The 16,985-nt window shown below is 41.6% G+C and overlaps 3 protein-coding genes across 3 annotated transcripts; 1 reads left to right on the forward strand and 2 right to left on the reverse strand.

The window, feature by feature from the left end:
- Window positions 1-1,714: 1,714 nt before the first annotated feature.
- On the reverse strand, window positions 1,715-3,970 carry LOC6503504 (cytochrome P450 4g1). Its single transcript, XM_001964217.4, has one exon. The coding sequence runs from the start codon at window positions 3,837-3,839 to the stop codon at window positions 2,196-2,198; it is 1,644 nt and encodes a 547-aa protein (XP_001964253.2). The 5' UTR covers window positions 3,840-3,970; the 3' UTR covers window positions 1,715-2,195.
- A 1,897-nt stretch (window positions 3,971-5,867) lies between these two features.
- On the reverse strand, window positions 5,868-10,879 carry LOC6503503 (exportin-6-A). The gene is made up of 10 exons (XM_001964218.4): window positions 10,656-10,879; window positions 10,003-10,520; window positions 9,726-9,881; window positions 9,275-9,657; window positions 9,025-9,221; window positions 8,361-8,800; window positions 7,582-8,301; window positions 7,297-7,506; window positions 6,792-7,236; window positions 5,868-6,732 (listed from the first exon to the last, which is right to left on the reverse strand). The coding sequence occupies exons 1-10, from the start codon at window positions 10,656-10,658 to the stop codon at window positions 6,655-6,657; spliced, it is 3,150 nt and encodes a 1,049-aa protein (XP_001964254.2). The 5' UTR covers window positions 10,659-10,879; the 3' UTR covers window positions 5,868-6,654.
- A 1,398-nt stretch (window positions 10,880-12,277) lies between these two features.
- On the forward strand, window positions 12,278-13,154 carry LOC6504136 (28 kDa heat- and acid-stable phosphoprotein). Its single transcript, XM_001964219.4, has one exon. The coding sequence runs from the start codon at window positions 12,496-12,498 to the stop codon at window positions 13,084-13,086; it is 591 nt and encodes a 196-aa protein (XP_001964255.1). The 5' UTR covers window positions 12,278-12,495; the 3' UTR covers window positions 13,087-13,154.
- Window positions 13,155-16,985: the final 3,831 nt, after the last annotated feature.

Here is a 16,985-nt window from a genome sequence, read left to right on the forward strand (position 1 = left end):
TTTAAGTCTTTTTTGAAGATATTTAAAGGGCTTCTAGAGTCAGTTTATTTAGATTTCTAGTCCTGTATCCTTTATCCTTGTTTATTAACCACTTCCTTCCAGCACATGCCAAAATAAAAGGACGAAAACCACTAAAAACATCAATTTTATGGAGGATTAGTGGGAGATGCGGTTGTAATTAGAAATTCCGGCGACCGAACGGCGGTCATCAAAGGACCTCGAATGTCACGCTGCCAGGACACCAGACAGCCCGAAAGGATTCCGCCATAAAAAAAAACGGAACAAATGTACACAAACATCCGGAATTGAATGTCCAGGATTGGATTACAGATCCTCGATATTCGATTAGATCAGGTAGGATTGTTAAAAAAAAAAATAAAAGGAAAAAAACGCCGCTATTTGCCAAACGCAAAAAAGGACAATGACCAAACAGAATCGATGCGTATCGGTTGGGTGCTTGTGTGCGCTGCAAGGACCTGCTGCATGTCCTTTTGGCTGCGCCGAAGGGGTTCGTTCCATTAATCGTGTTTGGCAACTGTGAAAAACTCGGCGAAAATTCATAAAAAAGGCGGATAAGAAAAAAGGAAAAGCGGAAGAAACCGAAAGGATTTCCGTTTTGCGTTTCGTAATCCGATGCTCGTTAATCGACAAGAAAATCAAACGGAAAATTGCTTAAAAAATTATATAATGAACCAAAAGTGAAAGCCGACTCTGGAAAAGAAATTCTGCTAATTATTAAAGGAAAAATTATAAAAAGAAACTATACAATACCTGGTACTTTGCTTACTTTGTAAGTTATTTGGTAATGTATTATTTTTGCTTTGAAATATAATAAAAAAGTATGCAAATATATTAATAAATGATCAATTTGCAATATATTACTATATTCTTTATACAATTTTTGACTATTTTACTAATTAGTATAAGAAAGATGAGAAAAATAGTCAAAAAAGTGTATCATACCTGGTACTTATTCAGCTTACTTTGTAAATTACTTGGTAATCAATGCCCTTTTTTCTATAAAAAATATAACAATTTTATAAAAATAAACTTAATAATTTATCTAAATATTTATATTTTCTATAAACTCTGCTAACTAATATAGAAAAAAATTTAAATAAAAACTATATGATACCTGGTACTTATCTTGATTACTTTGTAAGTTAGTTCGTAAGGTATTAAAATGCAAAAACTAATCAAAAATTAATAAAAATACCTTTTTTAGTTCCTGTAGAATAAATTGCCCTTTAAAAACATTACAAACCTCTTTAAAAACCTCGCTAAAAAGTAACTGACTGAGGAGTGAGAAATTCCAGGCCTGATCTGTTTCGAAAATAACATTTTGTAATATTTTTCCTTTATTTTTTTGCGTATTGCAGCGATAAAGTGCTACCGATTTGAAGACAATAGCATTTCCATTTGTCAGCATCTCTCTCGGAGGCGATTAATCGCATTACAAATCGCTCCTCCGAAATGAGGTGTCGACTTAAAGGCGACTTAAAGCGAAAGGCAAGGATCATAATAATGCTAACAAATTTATTGCCAAAAGGGCAATCGAATAAGAAATACAAAATACAAAAAAAAAATTATGAAAAAACCAAGGACAAGAACTTGGATAAATATTTTGACATTTCAGACCAGAGATACCAAGCAACTTTCTGCAAATAATAATTTTTCAAATAAAATTATGAAGAATAATAAGAAATAATGTATATAATTTTTGCAGCTCAATTGTCTGCTTGCTCGATCGTACGTATATATATTTTTCATATTTTTTGGGTTTCATTCAAACCATGAGACTTAATAAATACTACAAAAAAAATCACACTACATGTCTAGGAAAAAAAAATAAAAGATATGGGTATATAGAGCACAAACAGTTGCATAGTTTTTGGGGATATATAGGGGGGGTCACCATCCGCTAAAGACCAAAAAATAAATTTGTTAGAATAATAGATAGATAGAAGGTTAGAAGAAAATAATAAAATGACATTCAGTTGACTCTCTGTGGCTGGTTTTTTGGTTTTTTTTGTTAGAAGGCTTCGATTTCACGTTGATGGATTTGATTCTTTGTGTTTTTTTTTTTAGGCTTCGTTTCAGTGGAGGGGGTTCGTCATCGGATCGAGGGGGATCATCTATATACAGGGCATCCTTTGGGCATCCTGGGGCATATATATCCTTTCTTCCATTTCCATTTAAGCAGTAGCAGTGGCAGGATACTGACGCTTCTCCAGCGAGATATTGAATCCATTCTCCAGCTTCAGAATAATGTCAGCCTGGAGCTTGAAGTCCGCCTCAGTGTCGGTGGAATGTACGATGTAGTTCCTCACAATGGTGGACAGGAGGACCTTGAGCTTCAGCATGGCGTACTTGCGTCCGACACAGCTCCTCGGCCCGGCACTGAACGGAATGAAGGCGTAGTAGTGCCTGTTGGCCATACGCTCCGGCAGGAAGTTGTCAGGATCGAACTTGGTGGGATTGGGATAGATGTCGGGACGACGATGGACACAGTACTGCAGGACAATGACCGTGGTGCCCTTGGGCACGGTATACGGGCCACTGGCCAGCTTCAGATCGTAGTCCACGCGGCGGGCAATCAAGGGTACTGGTGGATACAATCGCAGAGTCTCCAGGATGACGCGTTCCAGGTACTTCATCTCCATGGTATCGGCGAAGGTGCAGTCGCGCAGCATGTTGTCACCAAAGATGGCCTTCTGTTCGGCGAATACCTTCTCCTGGATGTCCTTGTGGATGCCCATCATGCACAGAGCGAAGCTGGAGCCGGCCGAGGTGGTGTCGTGTCCCTCAAACATAATGGTGTTGACCTCGTCAATGATATCCTTCTCGTTCCATTCGATGTCCGGGTTCTTGGCCATCTCCACCATGGCGTCGAGGAGGGCCAGACGCCTCTTGGCACCCACATCGTTCTCATCGATGTCGTCCAGATCGTCGCGGAGGCCCTCCTTCTTGGCGGCTGGTGTGGCCGGGGTGGTGATCTCCTCAACGATGGCCCGTGACTCCTCCTGGAAGTTCTCCTTGCGGTCCTTCACCACCTTGCTGGTCATGCCCAGGATGATGTTCATCATGCGGTCGCCCTTCTCGCGCAGCTTGGTGAACTTGTAGATGGAGTCCAGGCGGTAGAGCAGCTTGATCTGGCGCTTGTGGATGATGTCGCACATGTCGACGACAGCCTGGGCGTACTCGAAGCTCTTGTTACCCTCCGGCAGCTTCTTCACACCCATCGCGGTGGACAGCAGGATGTCGACGGTGGTCTGGGACATGTAGTCATGGACGTCAAAGGACTTGCCAGCCTCCAGACCCATACGATCCACCACAGCCTTGGAATGGTTGACGAACGTGGGCACGAAGCTCTTCAGGATGCTCTGGTGGAAGGTCGGAGCGATCATCTTGCGATGATGACGCCAGTGGTGTCCGTTACTGATCAGGAGACCGTCGCCGAACCAGGGCTTGAAGTACCGATACTCCTCCGCCTTGGTCAGGTGCTGGTGTCCGCTGAGGATCAGTTCGATGTCGTTGGGATTCGTGATGAAGACCAGGAGGACGCTGCCCAGCCAGGCCTTCAGAGTCTCGCCGTACTTGCTCAGGTATCCCAATCCCACGTTCATGATCTCGGCGTTGCTCAAGCCGGCGGCCAAATGGGCCTGGCCCAGCAGGGGCAACTCTGGCGGGGATGGGATGTTGGCCACCATCCGGTATTCCCGGGTATTACGGCGCCAGTACTCGTACAATCCCAACGCCACCATGGTGGCCACCAGAGTGGTCAACGTGGGACTGTATCCCAGAAGGGATGTTGATGTCGCCGCAGCCTCCACAGTCATATTGATAGTTCTCTCGGTTGTACCTCCTTCGTATCCTGCTACTAATCCTGTCCAGCTACCAGCTATAATCCTCGGCTTTAGATGGCACTGTCGCTACTAACCGTCAGCGCTCAACTGTGGCTGCCACTCCGCCGGCGGCACAAATATATAGGGTGCCAGGGTCCAAGTCTGGGGGATCAGCGCCCCAAGTCAAGTGTATTCCTAAGCTCCACACTGTGGAGCCACTTCCTCCATTCTCTGCCCCCCTTAGTCCGGCAATTTGCAAACCAAATCCGAATCCAAATCCAAGTCACGTACCCACCTGCCCTTTGGATTCAATTGCTGCACTGCGTCATTCCGATTCTCTTTATTCTTTTTTTTTTTAATTCAAAACTGGGTTGCCTAAATCCTTTTCTTTGTTTTCTTACAAAAAAAAAATAATTAATTAATTGTTCAAGTGCAAAAAAAAATAATAATTAAGTCAAGGAAAGTTTTTATTTAGTTTTTAAAGAAAAAATTAGTTGATTTTGATCCATTTTCCAACTATTCAGGTTTCTAAAAAGTGTTTTAAAAAATATATACATAGATATTTTTTATGTTTTATATATTTAAAAAAAAATACAATTAATTTACAAAATATATATTATTTGATTTTTAATTTAGCATTATTAGTTTAACTTAAAAAAAATATTAAAAACTCTTCAATTTCAACCACTAGGCACGTTATTTAAAAAAAGGAAAGACTCTTGAATGTTTTGTTTCTTATTTCTATATATTTCTAATAAACTATATTTTAAAATATAAAATACTACAATTTAAACTTCTAAACTAAAATATATTTACGATAAAAAAATCATCCTTAAACATTTAAAATATAAAAACCCCTTTTTAAAATTCAATTACCAGACATGAAAAAGGCTCTTAACTGTTTTGTTTTTTATTTCTATATAAACTTTATTTCAAAATATAAAATATTAAAATTTAAGCTATAAAACTTAAATATATTAAACTTGATATATTCGAGCAAATAATAAACATCCTTATATCCTAAAAATATAGAAATCCTTTTTCAAAATCCCATCACGAGACACGCGATTTGAAAGGAAAGTGAATTGAAGGCGCCCCTCTGCCCTCTTCTTTTCCCTCGTCCTTTCGCTTCCTGCGGAAGTGCACAGGATGCCAAAGGATCTGTGCAAAGGATCTGAGGGAGCAGAGAGTGGACCAGAGAGGGACGGGGTATGCAAAACAGTCAACTACCTGTGCAGGTAAACCCACCAAGTACCTGCCCGCCAAAACGGAAGTGGGTGATCTCTTCCACATACTCCTGCTTTCGCTTTTCATTAAATTCAATTTCGGTTTTCAGTTTTCGGCTTTTGTCCTTTTGTGTTCTTTTTTTTTTTGCTGTTTAGTCCTTTTGAGAGACACCTGAGAGAACTTGGCTAAAAATGCAAATTTCATTAAAAAGGGAAAATAAATTTGAGCAAAAAAATGAATAAAAATGGAAGGACAATGGGAAGGAAGCTGTCGCTTTTATGATCCTTGGCATGCCTTCATCCTTGATTGTTGTTTAAAGTGATCCTTTCGGGACCTTATTATCCTTGTTATTATATTTTTCTTGGAAAGCGCGTGCAGAGCGTGTTCCTGATATATAGTCTGTGTTAGAGTCCTTCCATTGATTATTAAAAGAAAAAGGAACAAGTTTTATTTCAGAAATATTGAAAATTATTTTTTAAACTTAAAAAACTTAAACTTTAAGCCCTGAAAATTATGTATTTAACCTTTTTCAACTTAAAAATAAAGTTTAAAAAAACAAAATAACTTTAAAACTTTCCAAAATATTTCAAAAAACGTTATAAAGTATTTTTTAAACATTCAAAACTTTTTAAAAACTCTCCAATAACCTCTAAAGGCCTAAAAACTTAAAACTTAAACCCCGATAGTTATATATTTTCTCTTTTTTTTAATGAAAATTAAACTTTAAAAAGAAGAAACCCTAAAATAAAATTTTCAAAAACCCTCCGGTAACCCCTTAAAGAAAGTAGTTTCTAATTAAAATGGTAAAAATAGTTTTTATTGAATTTTTGATTGAAAGGTCGGGCTTAGAAAACGAAAACCATTAGAATTCAAATTACAATCGTGTTGGATTTTTGTTTGTGTTGTTTTTGTATTGTGTTGTGTGTAGTGTGTGTGTGTGTGTGTGTGTGTGTGTGTTGTTGTTGTTGTTTTTTAGAATAAATTACATGAATGTGTTGCTGGACTCCCGGACTTATGACGTAACTGATTTACATATTGATATATGCTAATTAATTAATTAATTTATGTATATATGCTATTAAGATACAAGTATGACTTTTCATCGATTTGCGGCGACGGACAGCACGAACAAAAATAAGGTATAAGGTATGCGTGATAAACGTAAAAATAATAAGGTTTATAAGATATATGTATATATGTATGTTTTTTGTTTTTTATAGAATACACAATATATGTGTTACATGCTTAATCTGTTTTTTTTTTTTTTAATTTTTTCTCTTAATCTAACAATGTCTTTTATAAATTGAATGAATTCTGTTTTGGACACAGGCACGCACAAATGACTCGAAATTTTTATTTTTTTTTGTTTTTTTGGGGAAAGGAACAAAAAACAGAATAAAATAATAAGAGGCAGTGGGGTAGGAGGACATGAATGACACTCAAAAATATGGCATACAAGTAGAAGCACAAAACACAATTAAAAAACAATAAAGAAATCAATTAAAAAGGCAAACAAAAAGGGGAGTAGTAGTGGGTGGATGGGGTGGTTGATGGGGCGATAAATGGGCGATATATATCTCGCCTACGAAGTCTCATTAAGATGCACACAGTGGGCGTCCTGCATGAGCTGCGTAAGTTTCTGCGTAAACGTTGGAATGTCCTGCGAAGGAAAATCAAGAAGATGGATCAAAAATTCAAGAAATAAAAGATCAAACTAACACTTGTCTGGCAGATCTCCTCCAGCGCCGTCTGTGCCACTGGCAACGAGGCCTGAGCAAAGCTCTCCAACAGCTGCCGCCTATCCACCTGGCCCATGGCGTACAGGGCCTGGGCGATCATATCGAAGTGAAGGGCACCCTCGCCACTCAGCAGCAGGTTGAGCAAGGCTCGCTGGAAGCTAGCCAGCAACTGCTCCTTGAACAGGGCGCGCTGGTACAGACGACTCCGTTCGTTCACGTTCTGCATGGAGAAGAGAACGCTGCGAACATTGCTCGGATCCGTGCCGCTAACCAGCATCTGGCCATAGGCGTTCAGGATGGCCATGAAGTGGGCCGGATGCAGGTTGTCGCTGCAGTTGAAGTTGCCGCTGCCACTGCCGGAGCCGCTCGTGTGGCCGTTGGAAAGTTGATTCTTGTAGAAGAACTGCCACTTGCAGGTTAAAACACTAAGGATATCAAGGAATATCATGAGTATGAAGCTCTAGGCATGAAAAGTAATCTCTAACCTATCGAACAAGGCATACAGAAGACTCGTTATCTCGCTGCTGTCGGTGACAGCGTTTTGTTGTTGCAACAATGGCAGTATCTGCTGCGTACTAAAGTCCAGAATGGAGGGCAACAGGCCCAGAGAAGCGCTGCCCGGTTGCTCTACAATTAGCTTGAACATCTGCAGGATCTTCTCCATCACGGCCAGTCGACTGAGGGTGAGTTGTTCCCTAAAATAGAAAGAGTTAGAGTTACAAAGGACTAGAACCACCAACTAGAAAGAGATGGAAAGATCGAAGGCGAACCTGCTGCTGACATTGATGAAGAGAGTCACCATCTCCTTTATAAACTGACCACCCAAGTGGGTGGGCAGTGTCCGGAGCATGCTCAGACTGAACTCGGCCACCGTAATGGCCATCGCAATGCTGCACAGCCCGAAGCTATTGAAGATCATGAGGGCCTTGGTCAGAATGGGCTTGAATGTGCTGGCCAGCATGTCCTTGGCATTGCCCCCAGTGGCCTTGAAGTACTCTATTAGAGCCGTAAATGTGCCCAATAGGCTAAGCGTTGTGGCCGCCACCTTGGTCTCGTTGGCCTGGCCGAGATCGAGATCGAGGAAATTCTGTGCCAATCCTTGGATATACTCCCGCAGCATCCATTGCCGTCGCTGGTAGTCCTGCTGCTGCTCTGGGACACCCTTCCACGGCAGGACCATATAGCTAACCAGACTGATATGAACATTGATGGACACCTGACGGGGCAGTTGGGCGCCCAGGCGAGAGCCGGCCTGCAGGAGACTCTGGATCTGGGGGATCTCCAGCAGGCACTTGGGCCGTATCACAGTCGAGATGAAGAGCAGCAGCTCGCTGGCCGCCTGCTGGACGATGGGCGAGGCTGCCGACAGGGAGCTGTTGCAGGTGAAGATGCTGCCCAGTATGGCGAATAACCGATGGAGCAGCTCGTCCGTGGCCATGGACTTGGACAGTGGAAAGATGCTGCGTATGGCCAGCAGGACTTGAGCGTACCTACAATGGGACACTAGTTAGTTTTGAAATTCTTCAAAGAATCTTATCCTTGCACTTACAGGTTATCCATATCAGTCTGGAAGGAGGCCTTGTCCATTTCGTTGGTGCCGTTGCCGAGGCGGTTGCTGGCCAGAAGCTGCAGTGTCTGCAGCAGACTCTCGGACAGCATCCTCAGCTGGCATTCCATCTCATCGGCGATGGCCGGCGTGGCGGCCGTCGAGGTGTCCATCAAGGGTGCCAGTCGCACCACAGCCTGACAGACGGTGGCAAAGTCACGCAGTATCTCTCCCACATTGGCACATTTCAGTTTCCGGGCTGCCTCGTAGGTGCGATTACTGCCATGCTGCAGGGCGTGCTCCAGGGACACCAGATACATCTGTGGCCGCGACCAATGGGAATAGACTTGTGCGAAGACGACGTGGGGGCCGCGGGTATTGGCCAGGAGGGCCAAAGTCTCGAAGCATTGGTCCAGGAACTGTTGCCATTCGGTGGCGGAAGTCTGGAGAAGATTACAGTTTAGTTAACAGTTTAGATAACAGTTTCTTATAAGCTATTACTACTTAAGTCTTATTGGAAAACTTAACTAACTAACAAGACTGTCTTATTCCAATTGGAAGAGGAACAAGCCCTAATCTCTTACAAGATACCACCATTCTTATCTGAACTCTAAACAAAAGTATAACTTATCATAGCCCCTATAACTGAGCTCCACTCTAGACTCACATCGTCCTCCATGAGCTCGTTGTCCAGCACCTCCAATTCCGGCTTGTTGGCCTCGAACTGGGTGCGACGCATGATCTCATCCACCAGCTGGGTGAGCACATGGTTGAAGCGCGTTATCTTCCCAGGCTGCTGGCCAATGCCCTTGATGATCGGTGTCCATATCTCCAGTTTCTCCGTAAAGTCCAACGCGCCATGTACTAATTTTAATGAAATAATTAATAAAATACAAAGAATAAAATAATATTCTTACATTCCGTGGTACAGGTATAGAGAAGATTCAGAAAAGTCTCTAAAACCTCCGGCTCCTGCATCAGTTTTCCGGCATACTTCGTGGAATAGAGTCGCAACAGTTCACGGAACTTATCGCCGTACATTTCGCTCTGGCGGCGATTGCCATTGTGCTGCTCGAGGAGGCTGCTGACACCGCCGATGAGGGTGCCGGCATAGGGTAGTGGCTTCTGCAGATAGAGCAGTTCATTGAGGACAGAGAGGGCGGCCAGGGAGATGGGTTCGTGGTTGGGTCGCCACTGGGATAGGTCGAGTATGCTCATAAGGAAGTACTCCGAGATCAGTTCAGTGCGTATCCAGGAGACCAAGTGCTGCACACAGCCGAGCAGCTCCAAAATAGAGGAACTAAAAGGCCAGAAAGGATAAGGATATAAAGGATTAATGAAGGAATGATGTATCCGTGGAGAACCCACCTTAATTGATTGTCATTTGGCAGCGCTGAGGTTAGACGAAAGTCCATGAGGGTGTTTGGTATGGTCGTTTGAATGTCTTTGCCATTAATGTGGCACACAGCGATTAATAGATACGTGGTTACCAAGTCCATGACATCGGGTATACACATGGAGATGCTATTCGAGATGCACACAACACGGATCAACCAAAAGGGGGGAATACAACAAAGAGGCATGTTAATCACAAACAAAAGGAGAAGTTATCCAGTTATCCGTAAGGATTGGAAGTAGAACCCACCAGGAGTAGAAATACTGCTTCCATTCGGTGGTCAAGTCTCCGCGATTGCTAACCACCTCCTCGGAGGTGACTTTCAACAGGTTGATGCCCAGCTGGAACCGTGTCTTTGTCAGCTCCATGCAGTGTTGCATGTAGTTTGGATCCTGTTCCGGGAACTCCCTCTTCCCCATCAGAGCTATCAGTTGTGCGAGTGTGTCCCTGTGCCGTTTGGCCGGACTGGCACCCAATTGGGCGTATGTATTCCATAGGGCCTCCCGCAGCAGGGTCTTGTCTTCCGGCGTCAGTTGTGTCCATCGCCGGGTGATGGTGTGCTCCAGCGTGGAGGTGCTAAAGAACCAAAGGAATTGATTCTCGGTACCTTCGGACGCTGTCGCCACTCGAAGGCACAATTGCCACGCCTCCGGCTGCGACTTGAAGGCCAGCAGGTTCGTCTCGATCTCGCGCTTCCTGGCATTCGAGGTGCTCGGCTGGTAGAACTCCTGCAGCAGGACCTCCACCGTCGTCATGGATGCGGCGTGCTATCACCCGAAAAGGGGCGGGTCGGGTTGCAAGGGGGTGAAAGTGAACAAAACCGAGATTAATATGGAGAGAACCCCCCAACTCTGAATCAGCCAGAGCAGCAGCAGCGGGCCCAAAGTGGGCGGCGCACTTACCATTTTTCGCCTGGCTTTTCTCGCTTGCTGTGTGGTTTCTCTCGCATCAGCAGCTGGCCGCTGGCAGTTTCATGTTTTTTCTTTGTGTGTACACGGCCTCGAAGGTGTCCGAAAAACAAAAAAAAAACAAGTCAAGATTGCCCACAAAAAAATCCAACTCTGAAACTCTCAGCAGTGGGCCTGGAAACCCTATATCCTTATCCACGTTGCCCAACACTGCCACTATCGATAACACAAGACGATATGACGTGAAAAGGACCCCCCACAACACTAATCAAAGAAATTTAAATTTTTTAATGCTTTCAGATGAAACATAAACCCATTTAATTATAGGTTATAAATTGTATAATGTAATTAAGTCATTGTTGTGTTGAAATGTTTTAAATTCTTCGAGTTCAATCCAATCCAATATCATTCATTTTCAATATTACTTATGTAAAATATAATTAACCTAAGAATTGAAATTTTTTAAATAAAAAATAAAAAATAAACTAAATAATTTGTATACTCACAATGTATCTTCTTTAGTTTATCATTATGGTGTATTTTTCTTTCCTTTTACTGGTGTCTTGAGTAGAGTGCTGTAGATTTGTATTTATTAATAAGATTTTTTCAATTATTTTATAAATATTACTTTGAATCTTGCTTTGCGTTGAATATTTTTTATTTTTTGCTTATAATTTTTTTCATTTTAAGCACTTTTGAAAATTTTTGAAACTGTATTCCGTTTACTTTCACCCACTTCGGTTGTTTGCATTTTGAAATCGAATTTTGAAAAAATAAAATAATTAAACTTCTCGTTTTTATTTAAATTCCAACAAATTTATATTTATATTGATTTTCGCTTAGCGATACGTTCCTATGGCGTTGAAAGTGCCTGTTGTACTGAAGTTATACAATTTTTTCTCTCAGGTCTTCAAATTTTTCATATGACACAGAAATCACAGACTACTTGTTTTCAAAAATAACGATAAATAGAACTTGTTATATTTTTGTAACTCTTGTCTGAATATATGTTTTAAATTCAATAATAAAAAAAGGTGCTTATGGCTTTAGAAAAATATTTAAAGGGTGGTCTTTATAGGTCTTTAAGTTTTTTTGAAGTGAAAGTTTAAAAAACATAAAATTTTCCAAAGATTCTAACCTCTTTTTTGAAGATTTTTAAAGGCTTTTGACTATGTTTTAAAGCTTTATTAAATAAAATATATATTTTATAAAAATAAGTTATAAGTTGTTATTTCCTTTTGGAATTTATAGATTTTTTTAAAGTATTTTAATTAACTTTGAAATAGGTTTACGCAATTAGAACCTCTGTGGATTTTATATTTTTAAATGTAGTAACAGCTCTTCAGCTTAGAAATTAAAAAAGAATAATTTTTTACAAGAATATAGTCGGTTTTTAGAGCCTTTTTATTATATTTTTCTAAAACCTTTAAAGGTCCTCCTTGGCTTTTGTTATTAAACGTCAGAAATAGTCCTTTCAAAATCCTTTCTTTTTAAAGCCCAAAATCCCCCCTTCTGTGGTAAAAAAATAAAATAATTTTTTAAATGTAACCATTTTTCGTTTTTCCAGCTCTCGCATGACCTTTGACTATTTAGTTAGATTTCATTTAATTTTAGGTGCTGTGGAATTCCGGAACTTTCATTCAGTTCTCAGTTGTTTCTCGACCATTACGGAGTTCCGAAAAATAAAGGGATTTTATTCTAGCAACTTTTTTTGCCAAAAAAAAATTTTATTTTTTTTTTTCTCGTTAGAATAATTATTTAATTGGAGATTCCTTTCTCCCAGCTAGTAATTTCCCAAAAGAATCCCAGTGACTAGTAGCAAGTAGAGGGAACAATGCCGCGTGGAAAGTATGTGAGCCACAAGGGTCGCAGCCGCCAGTTCACTCCGGCTGATGAACTGCAGCAGGAACTGGACCGCATCGAGAGCGACCGTGCTGTCATTTGGAATCTAATGGATGGTTACTCCCCGAACGGAAAGAAGTCCGGCAAGGACGTGGACACTGAATCAGAAGACGACTTCCCTCGCTCCAAGGGCGGCTCCTGTGGCGTCCATAGTCTGATCGAGATCTCCAATCCGAATCGCCTGGCCTATGACAAGATGAGCCTCACCCTGGCCCTGAAGACCGAGGACGACACTGGCGTTAAGCGCCGTCCCGACTCGAAGCGCGAACGCCTCCAGAACCAGAACTTGCTCAAGAGCAGCGAGACCAAGGCCGACCTGGCCCGCCTGGCTCTCGTCCGCAAGGAGCGGGAGGCGGCCGCCGAACGCCGTCTGGCCGCCAAGGAGGCCGCCGCCGCCGCCTCGGCCGCCGGTTCCGAGACATCTCTGAAGCGCATCACCCCGAAGCCGTCGGTGGATGGCCAGTCGGACACCGCCAGTGTCGGTGGCTACCAGAGGAAGTCGCGCAGTGCCCGCAAGAAGTAATCCCAGACGTCCACGCCATCATCCCAAGATGTTTTAAGCAAAAAGGAAATAAATCCTATTCATTAAAAGCCTTAGTCTTCACAAATATTGGGGATATAGGAGACTCCTTCATAGCCGATTCATATGTATTTGTATGGGCCGCTATCGATGTCTATATCTTAGCAGATTCTCATCCGATCCTTGAGCGGAATACCTTAAACGATTTGTGGATCGATTCCCCATCATTCTGCATCAAAATCCTGACACGAAATATTTTTTAATTTTTTTTCAAAATTTTTTGGGCAGACCCTTGTGAAATGCGGGATTTGCGTATATGGCCCAGAGTCATGGCTATATCTCAGCCGATTCTCATCCGATCCTTGAGCGGAATACCTTAAACGATTTGTGGATCGATTCCCCATCATTCTGCATCAAAATCCTGACACGAAATATTTTTTAAATTTTTTTCAAAATTTTGTGGGCAGACCCCTTGCGAAATGGAGTATTTCCGTATATGGCCCAGAATCATGGCTATATCTCAGCCGATTCTCATCCGATCCTTGAGCGGAATACCTTTAAAGATTTGTGGTTCGATTTCCCATTACTCTGCATCAAAATCCAGGCACAAAATATTTTTTAAAATTTTTTCAAAATTTTATGGGCAGACCCCTTGCGAAATGGAGTATTTCCGTATATGGCCCAGAATCAAGGCTATATCTCAGCCGATTCTTATCCGATCCTTGAGCGGAATACCTAAAACGATTTGTGGATCGATTCCCCATCATTCTGCATCAAAATCCTGACACGAAATATTTTTTAAATTTTTTTCAAAATTTTGTGGGCAGACCCTTGTGAAATCCGGGATTTCCGTATATGGCCCAGAGTCATGGCTATATCTCTGCCGATTCTCATCCGATCCTTGAGCGGAATACCTTAAACGGTTTGTGGATCGATTCCCCATCATTCTGCATCAAAATCCTGACACGAAATATTTTTTAAATTTTTTTCAAAATTTTGTAGGCAGACCCTTGTGAAATCCGGGATTTCCGTATATGGCCCAGAATCAAGGCTATATCTCAGCCGATTCTCATCCGATCCTTGAGCGAAATACCTTAAACGATTTGTGGATCGATTCCCCATCATTCTGCATCAAAATCCTGGCACGAAATATTTTTTAAAATTTTTTCAAAATTTTATGGGCAGACCCCTTGTGAAATGCGGGATTTCCGTATATGGCCCAGAGTCATGGCTATATCTCAGCCGATTCTCATCCGATCCTTGAGCGGAATACCTTAAAAGATTTGTGGATCGATTCCCCATCATTCTGCATCAAAATCCTGACTTGAAATATTTTTTAAATTTTTTTCAAAATTTTTTGGGCAGACCCTTGTGAAATGCGGGATTTGCGTATATGGCCCAGAGTCATGGCTATATCTCAGCCGATTCTCATCCGATCCTTGAGCGGAATACCTTAAACGATTTGTGAATCGATTCCCCATCATTCTGCATCAAAATCCTGAGACGAAATATTTTTTAAAATTTTTTCAAAATTTTATGGGCAGACCCCTTGTGAAATGCGGGATTTCCGTATATGGCCCAGAGTCATGGCTATATCTCAGCAGATTCTCATCCGATCCTTGAGCGGAATACCTTAAACGATTTGTGGATCGATTCCCCATCATTCTGCATCAAAATCCTGACACGAAATATTTTTTAATTTTTTTTCAAAATTTTTTGGGCAGACCCTTGTGAAATGCGGGATTTGCGTATATGGCCCAGAGTCATGGCTATATCTCAGCCGATTCTCATCCGATCCTTGAGCGGAATACCTTAAACGATTTGTGGATCGATTCCCCATCATTCTGCATCAAAATCCTGGCACGAAATATTTTTTAAAATTTTTTCAAAATTTTATGGGCAGACCCCTTGTGAAATGCGGGATTTCCGTATATGGCCCAGAGTCATGGCTATATCTCAGCCGATTCTCATCCGATCCTTGAGCGGAATACCTTAAAAGATTTGTGGATCGATTCCCCATCATTCTGCATCAAAATCCTGAGACGAAATATTTTTTAAAATTTTTTCAAAATTTTATGGGCAGACCCCTTGTGAAATGCGGGATTTCCGTATATGGCCCAGAGTCATGGCTATATCTCAGCAGATTCTCATCCGATCCTTGAGCGGAATACCTTAAACGATTTGTGGATCGATTCCCCATCATTCTGCATCAAAATCCTGACACGAAATATTTTTTAATTTTTTTTCAAAATTTTTTGGGCAGACCCTTGTGAAATGCGGGATTTGCGTATATGGCCCAGAGTCATGGCTATATCTCAGCCGATTCTCATCCGATCCTTGAGCGGAATACCTTAAAAGATTTGTGAATCGATTCCCCATCATTCTGCATCAAAATCCTGAGACGAAATATTTTTTAAAATTTTTTCAAAATTTTATGGGCAGACCCCTTGTGAAATGCGGGATTTCCGTATATGGCCCAGAGTCATGGCTATATCTCAGCCAATTCTCATCCGATCCTTGAGCGGAATACCTTAAAAGATTTGTGGATCGACTCCCCATCATTCTGCATCAAAATCCTGACACGAAATATTTTTTAAATTTTTTTCAAAATTTTATGGGCAGACCCCTTGTGAAATGCGGGATTTCCGTATATGGCCCAGAGTCATGGCTATATCTCAGCAGATTCTCATCCGATCCTTGAGCGGAATACCTTAAACGATTTGTGGATCGATTCCCCATCATTCTGCATCAAAATCCTGACACGAAATATTTTTTAATTTTTTTTCAAAATTTTTTGGGCAGACCCTTGTGAAATGCGGGATTTGCGTATATGGCCCAGAGTCATGGCTATATCTCAGCCGATTCTCATCCGATCCTTGAGCGGAATACCTTAAAAGATTTGTGAATCGATTCCCCATCATTCTGCATCAAAATCCTGACTTGAAATATTTTTTAAAATTTTTTCAAAATTTTATGGGCAGACCCTTGTGAAATGCGGGATTTGCGTATATGGCCCAGAGTCATGGCTATATCTCAGCCGATTCTCATCCGATCCTTAAGCGGAATACCTTAAGCGATTTGTGGATCGACTCCCCATCATTCTGCATCAAAATCCTGACACGAAATATTTTTTAAATTTTTTTCAAAATTTTATGGGCAGACCCCTTGTGAAATGCGGGATTTCCGTATATGGCCCAGAGTCATGGCTATATCTCAGCCGATTCTCATCCGATCCTTAAGCGGAATACCTTAAGCGATTTGTGGATCGACTCCCCATCATTCTGCATCAAAATCCTGGCACGAAATATTTTTTAAATTTTTTTCAAAATTTTATGGGCAGACCCCTTGTGAAATGCGGGATTTCCGTATATGGCCCAGAATCAAGGCTATATCTCAGCCGATTCTTATCTGATCCTTGAGCGGAATACCTTAAACGATTTGTAGATCGATTTCCCATCATTCTGAATCAAAATCCTGACACGAAATATTTTTTAAATTTTTTTCAAAATTTTATGGGCAGACCCCTTGTGAAATGCGGGATTTCCGTATATGGCCCAGAGTCATGGCTATATCTCAGCCGATTCTCATCCGATCCTTAAGCGGAATACCTTAAGCGATTTGTGGATCGACTCCCCATCATTCTGCATCAAAATCCTGGCACGAAATATTTTTTAAATTTTTTTCAAAATTTTATGGGCAGACCCCTTGTGAAATGCGGGATTTCCGTATATGGCCCAGAGTCATGGCTATATCGCAGCCGATTCTCATCCGATCCTTGAGCGGAATATCTTAAACGATTTGTGGATCGATTTTCCGACAATCTGTATCCAAATTTGGGTGTTGAATGTGTTATTTAGTTTTAGGGATATTTAATTTGAAAATTTTCTAGAAAATCAATACCA

The sequence above is a fragment of the Drosophila ananassae genome, chromosome XL (assembly GCF_017639315.1).
Source record: "Drosophila ananassae strain 14024-0371.13 chromosome XL, ASM1763931v2, whole genome shotgun sequence".
NCBI classification, from domain to species: Eukaryota; Metazoa; Arthropoda; class Insecta; order Diptera; family Drosophilidae; genus Drosophila; species Drosophila ananassae.

Bases quoted from the DNA above. Each gene is read 5' to 3' on its own strand.
- LOC6503504 (XM_001964217.4), bottom strand. From the start codon at position 3,839: ATGACTGTGGAGGCTGCGGCGACATCAACATCCCTTCTGGGATACAGT.
- LOC6503503 (XM_001964218.4), bottom strand. The intron at 9,882-10,002 runs GTGGGTTCTACT...CATCTCGAATAG, and splicing joins AAGCAGTATTTCTACTCCTG to CATCTCCATGTGTATACCCG. The intron at 6,733-6,791 runs GTTAGTTTGATC...TTTCCTTCGCAG, and splicing joins AGGAGATCTGCCAGACAAGT to GACATTCCAACGTTTACGCA.
- LOC6504136 (XM_001964219.4), top strand. From the start codon at position 12,496: ATGCCGCGTGGAAAGTATGTGAGCCACAAGGGTCGCAGCCGCCAGTTC.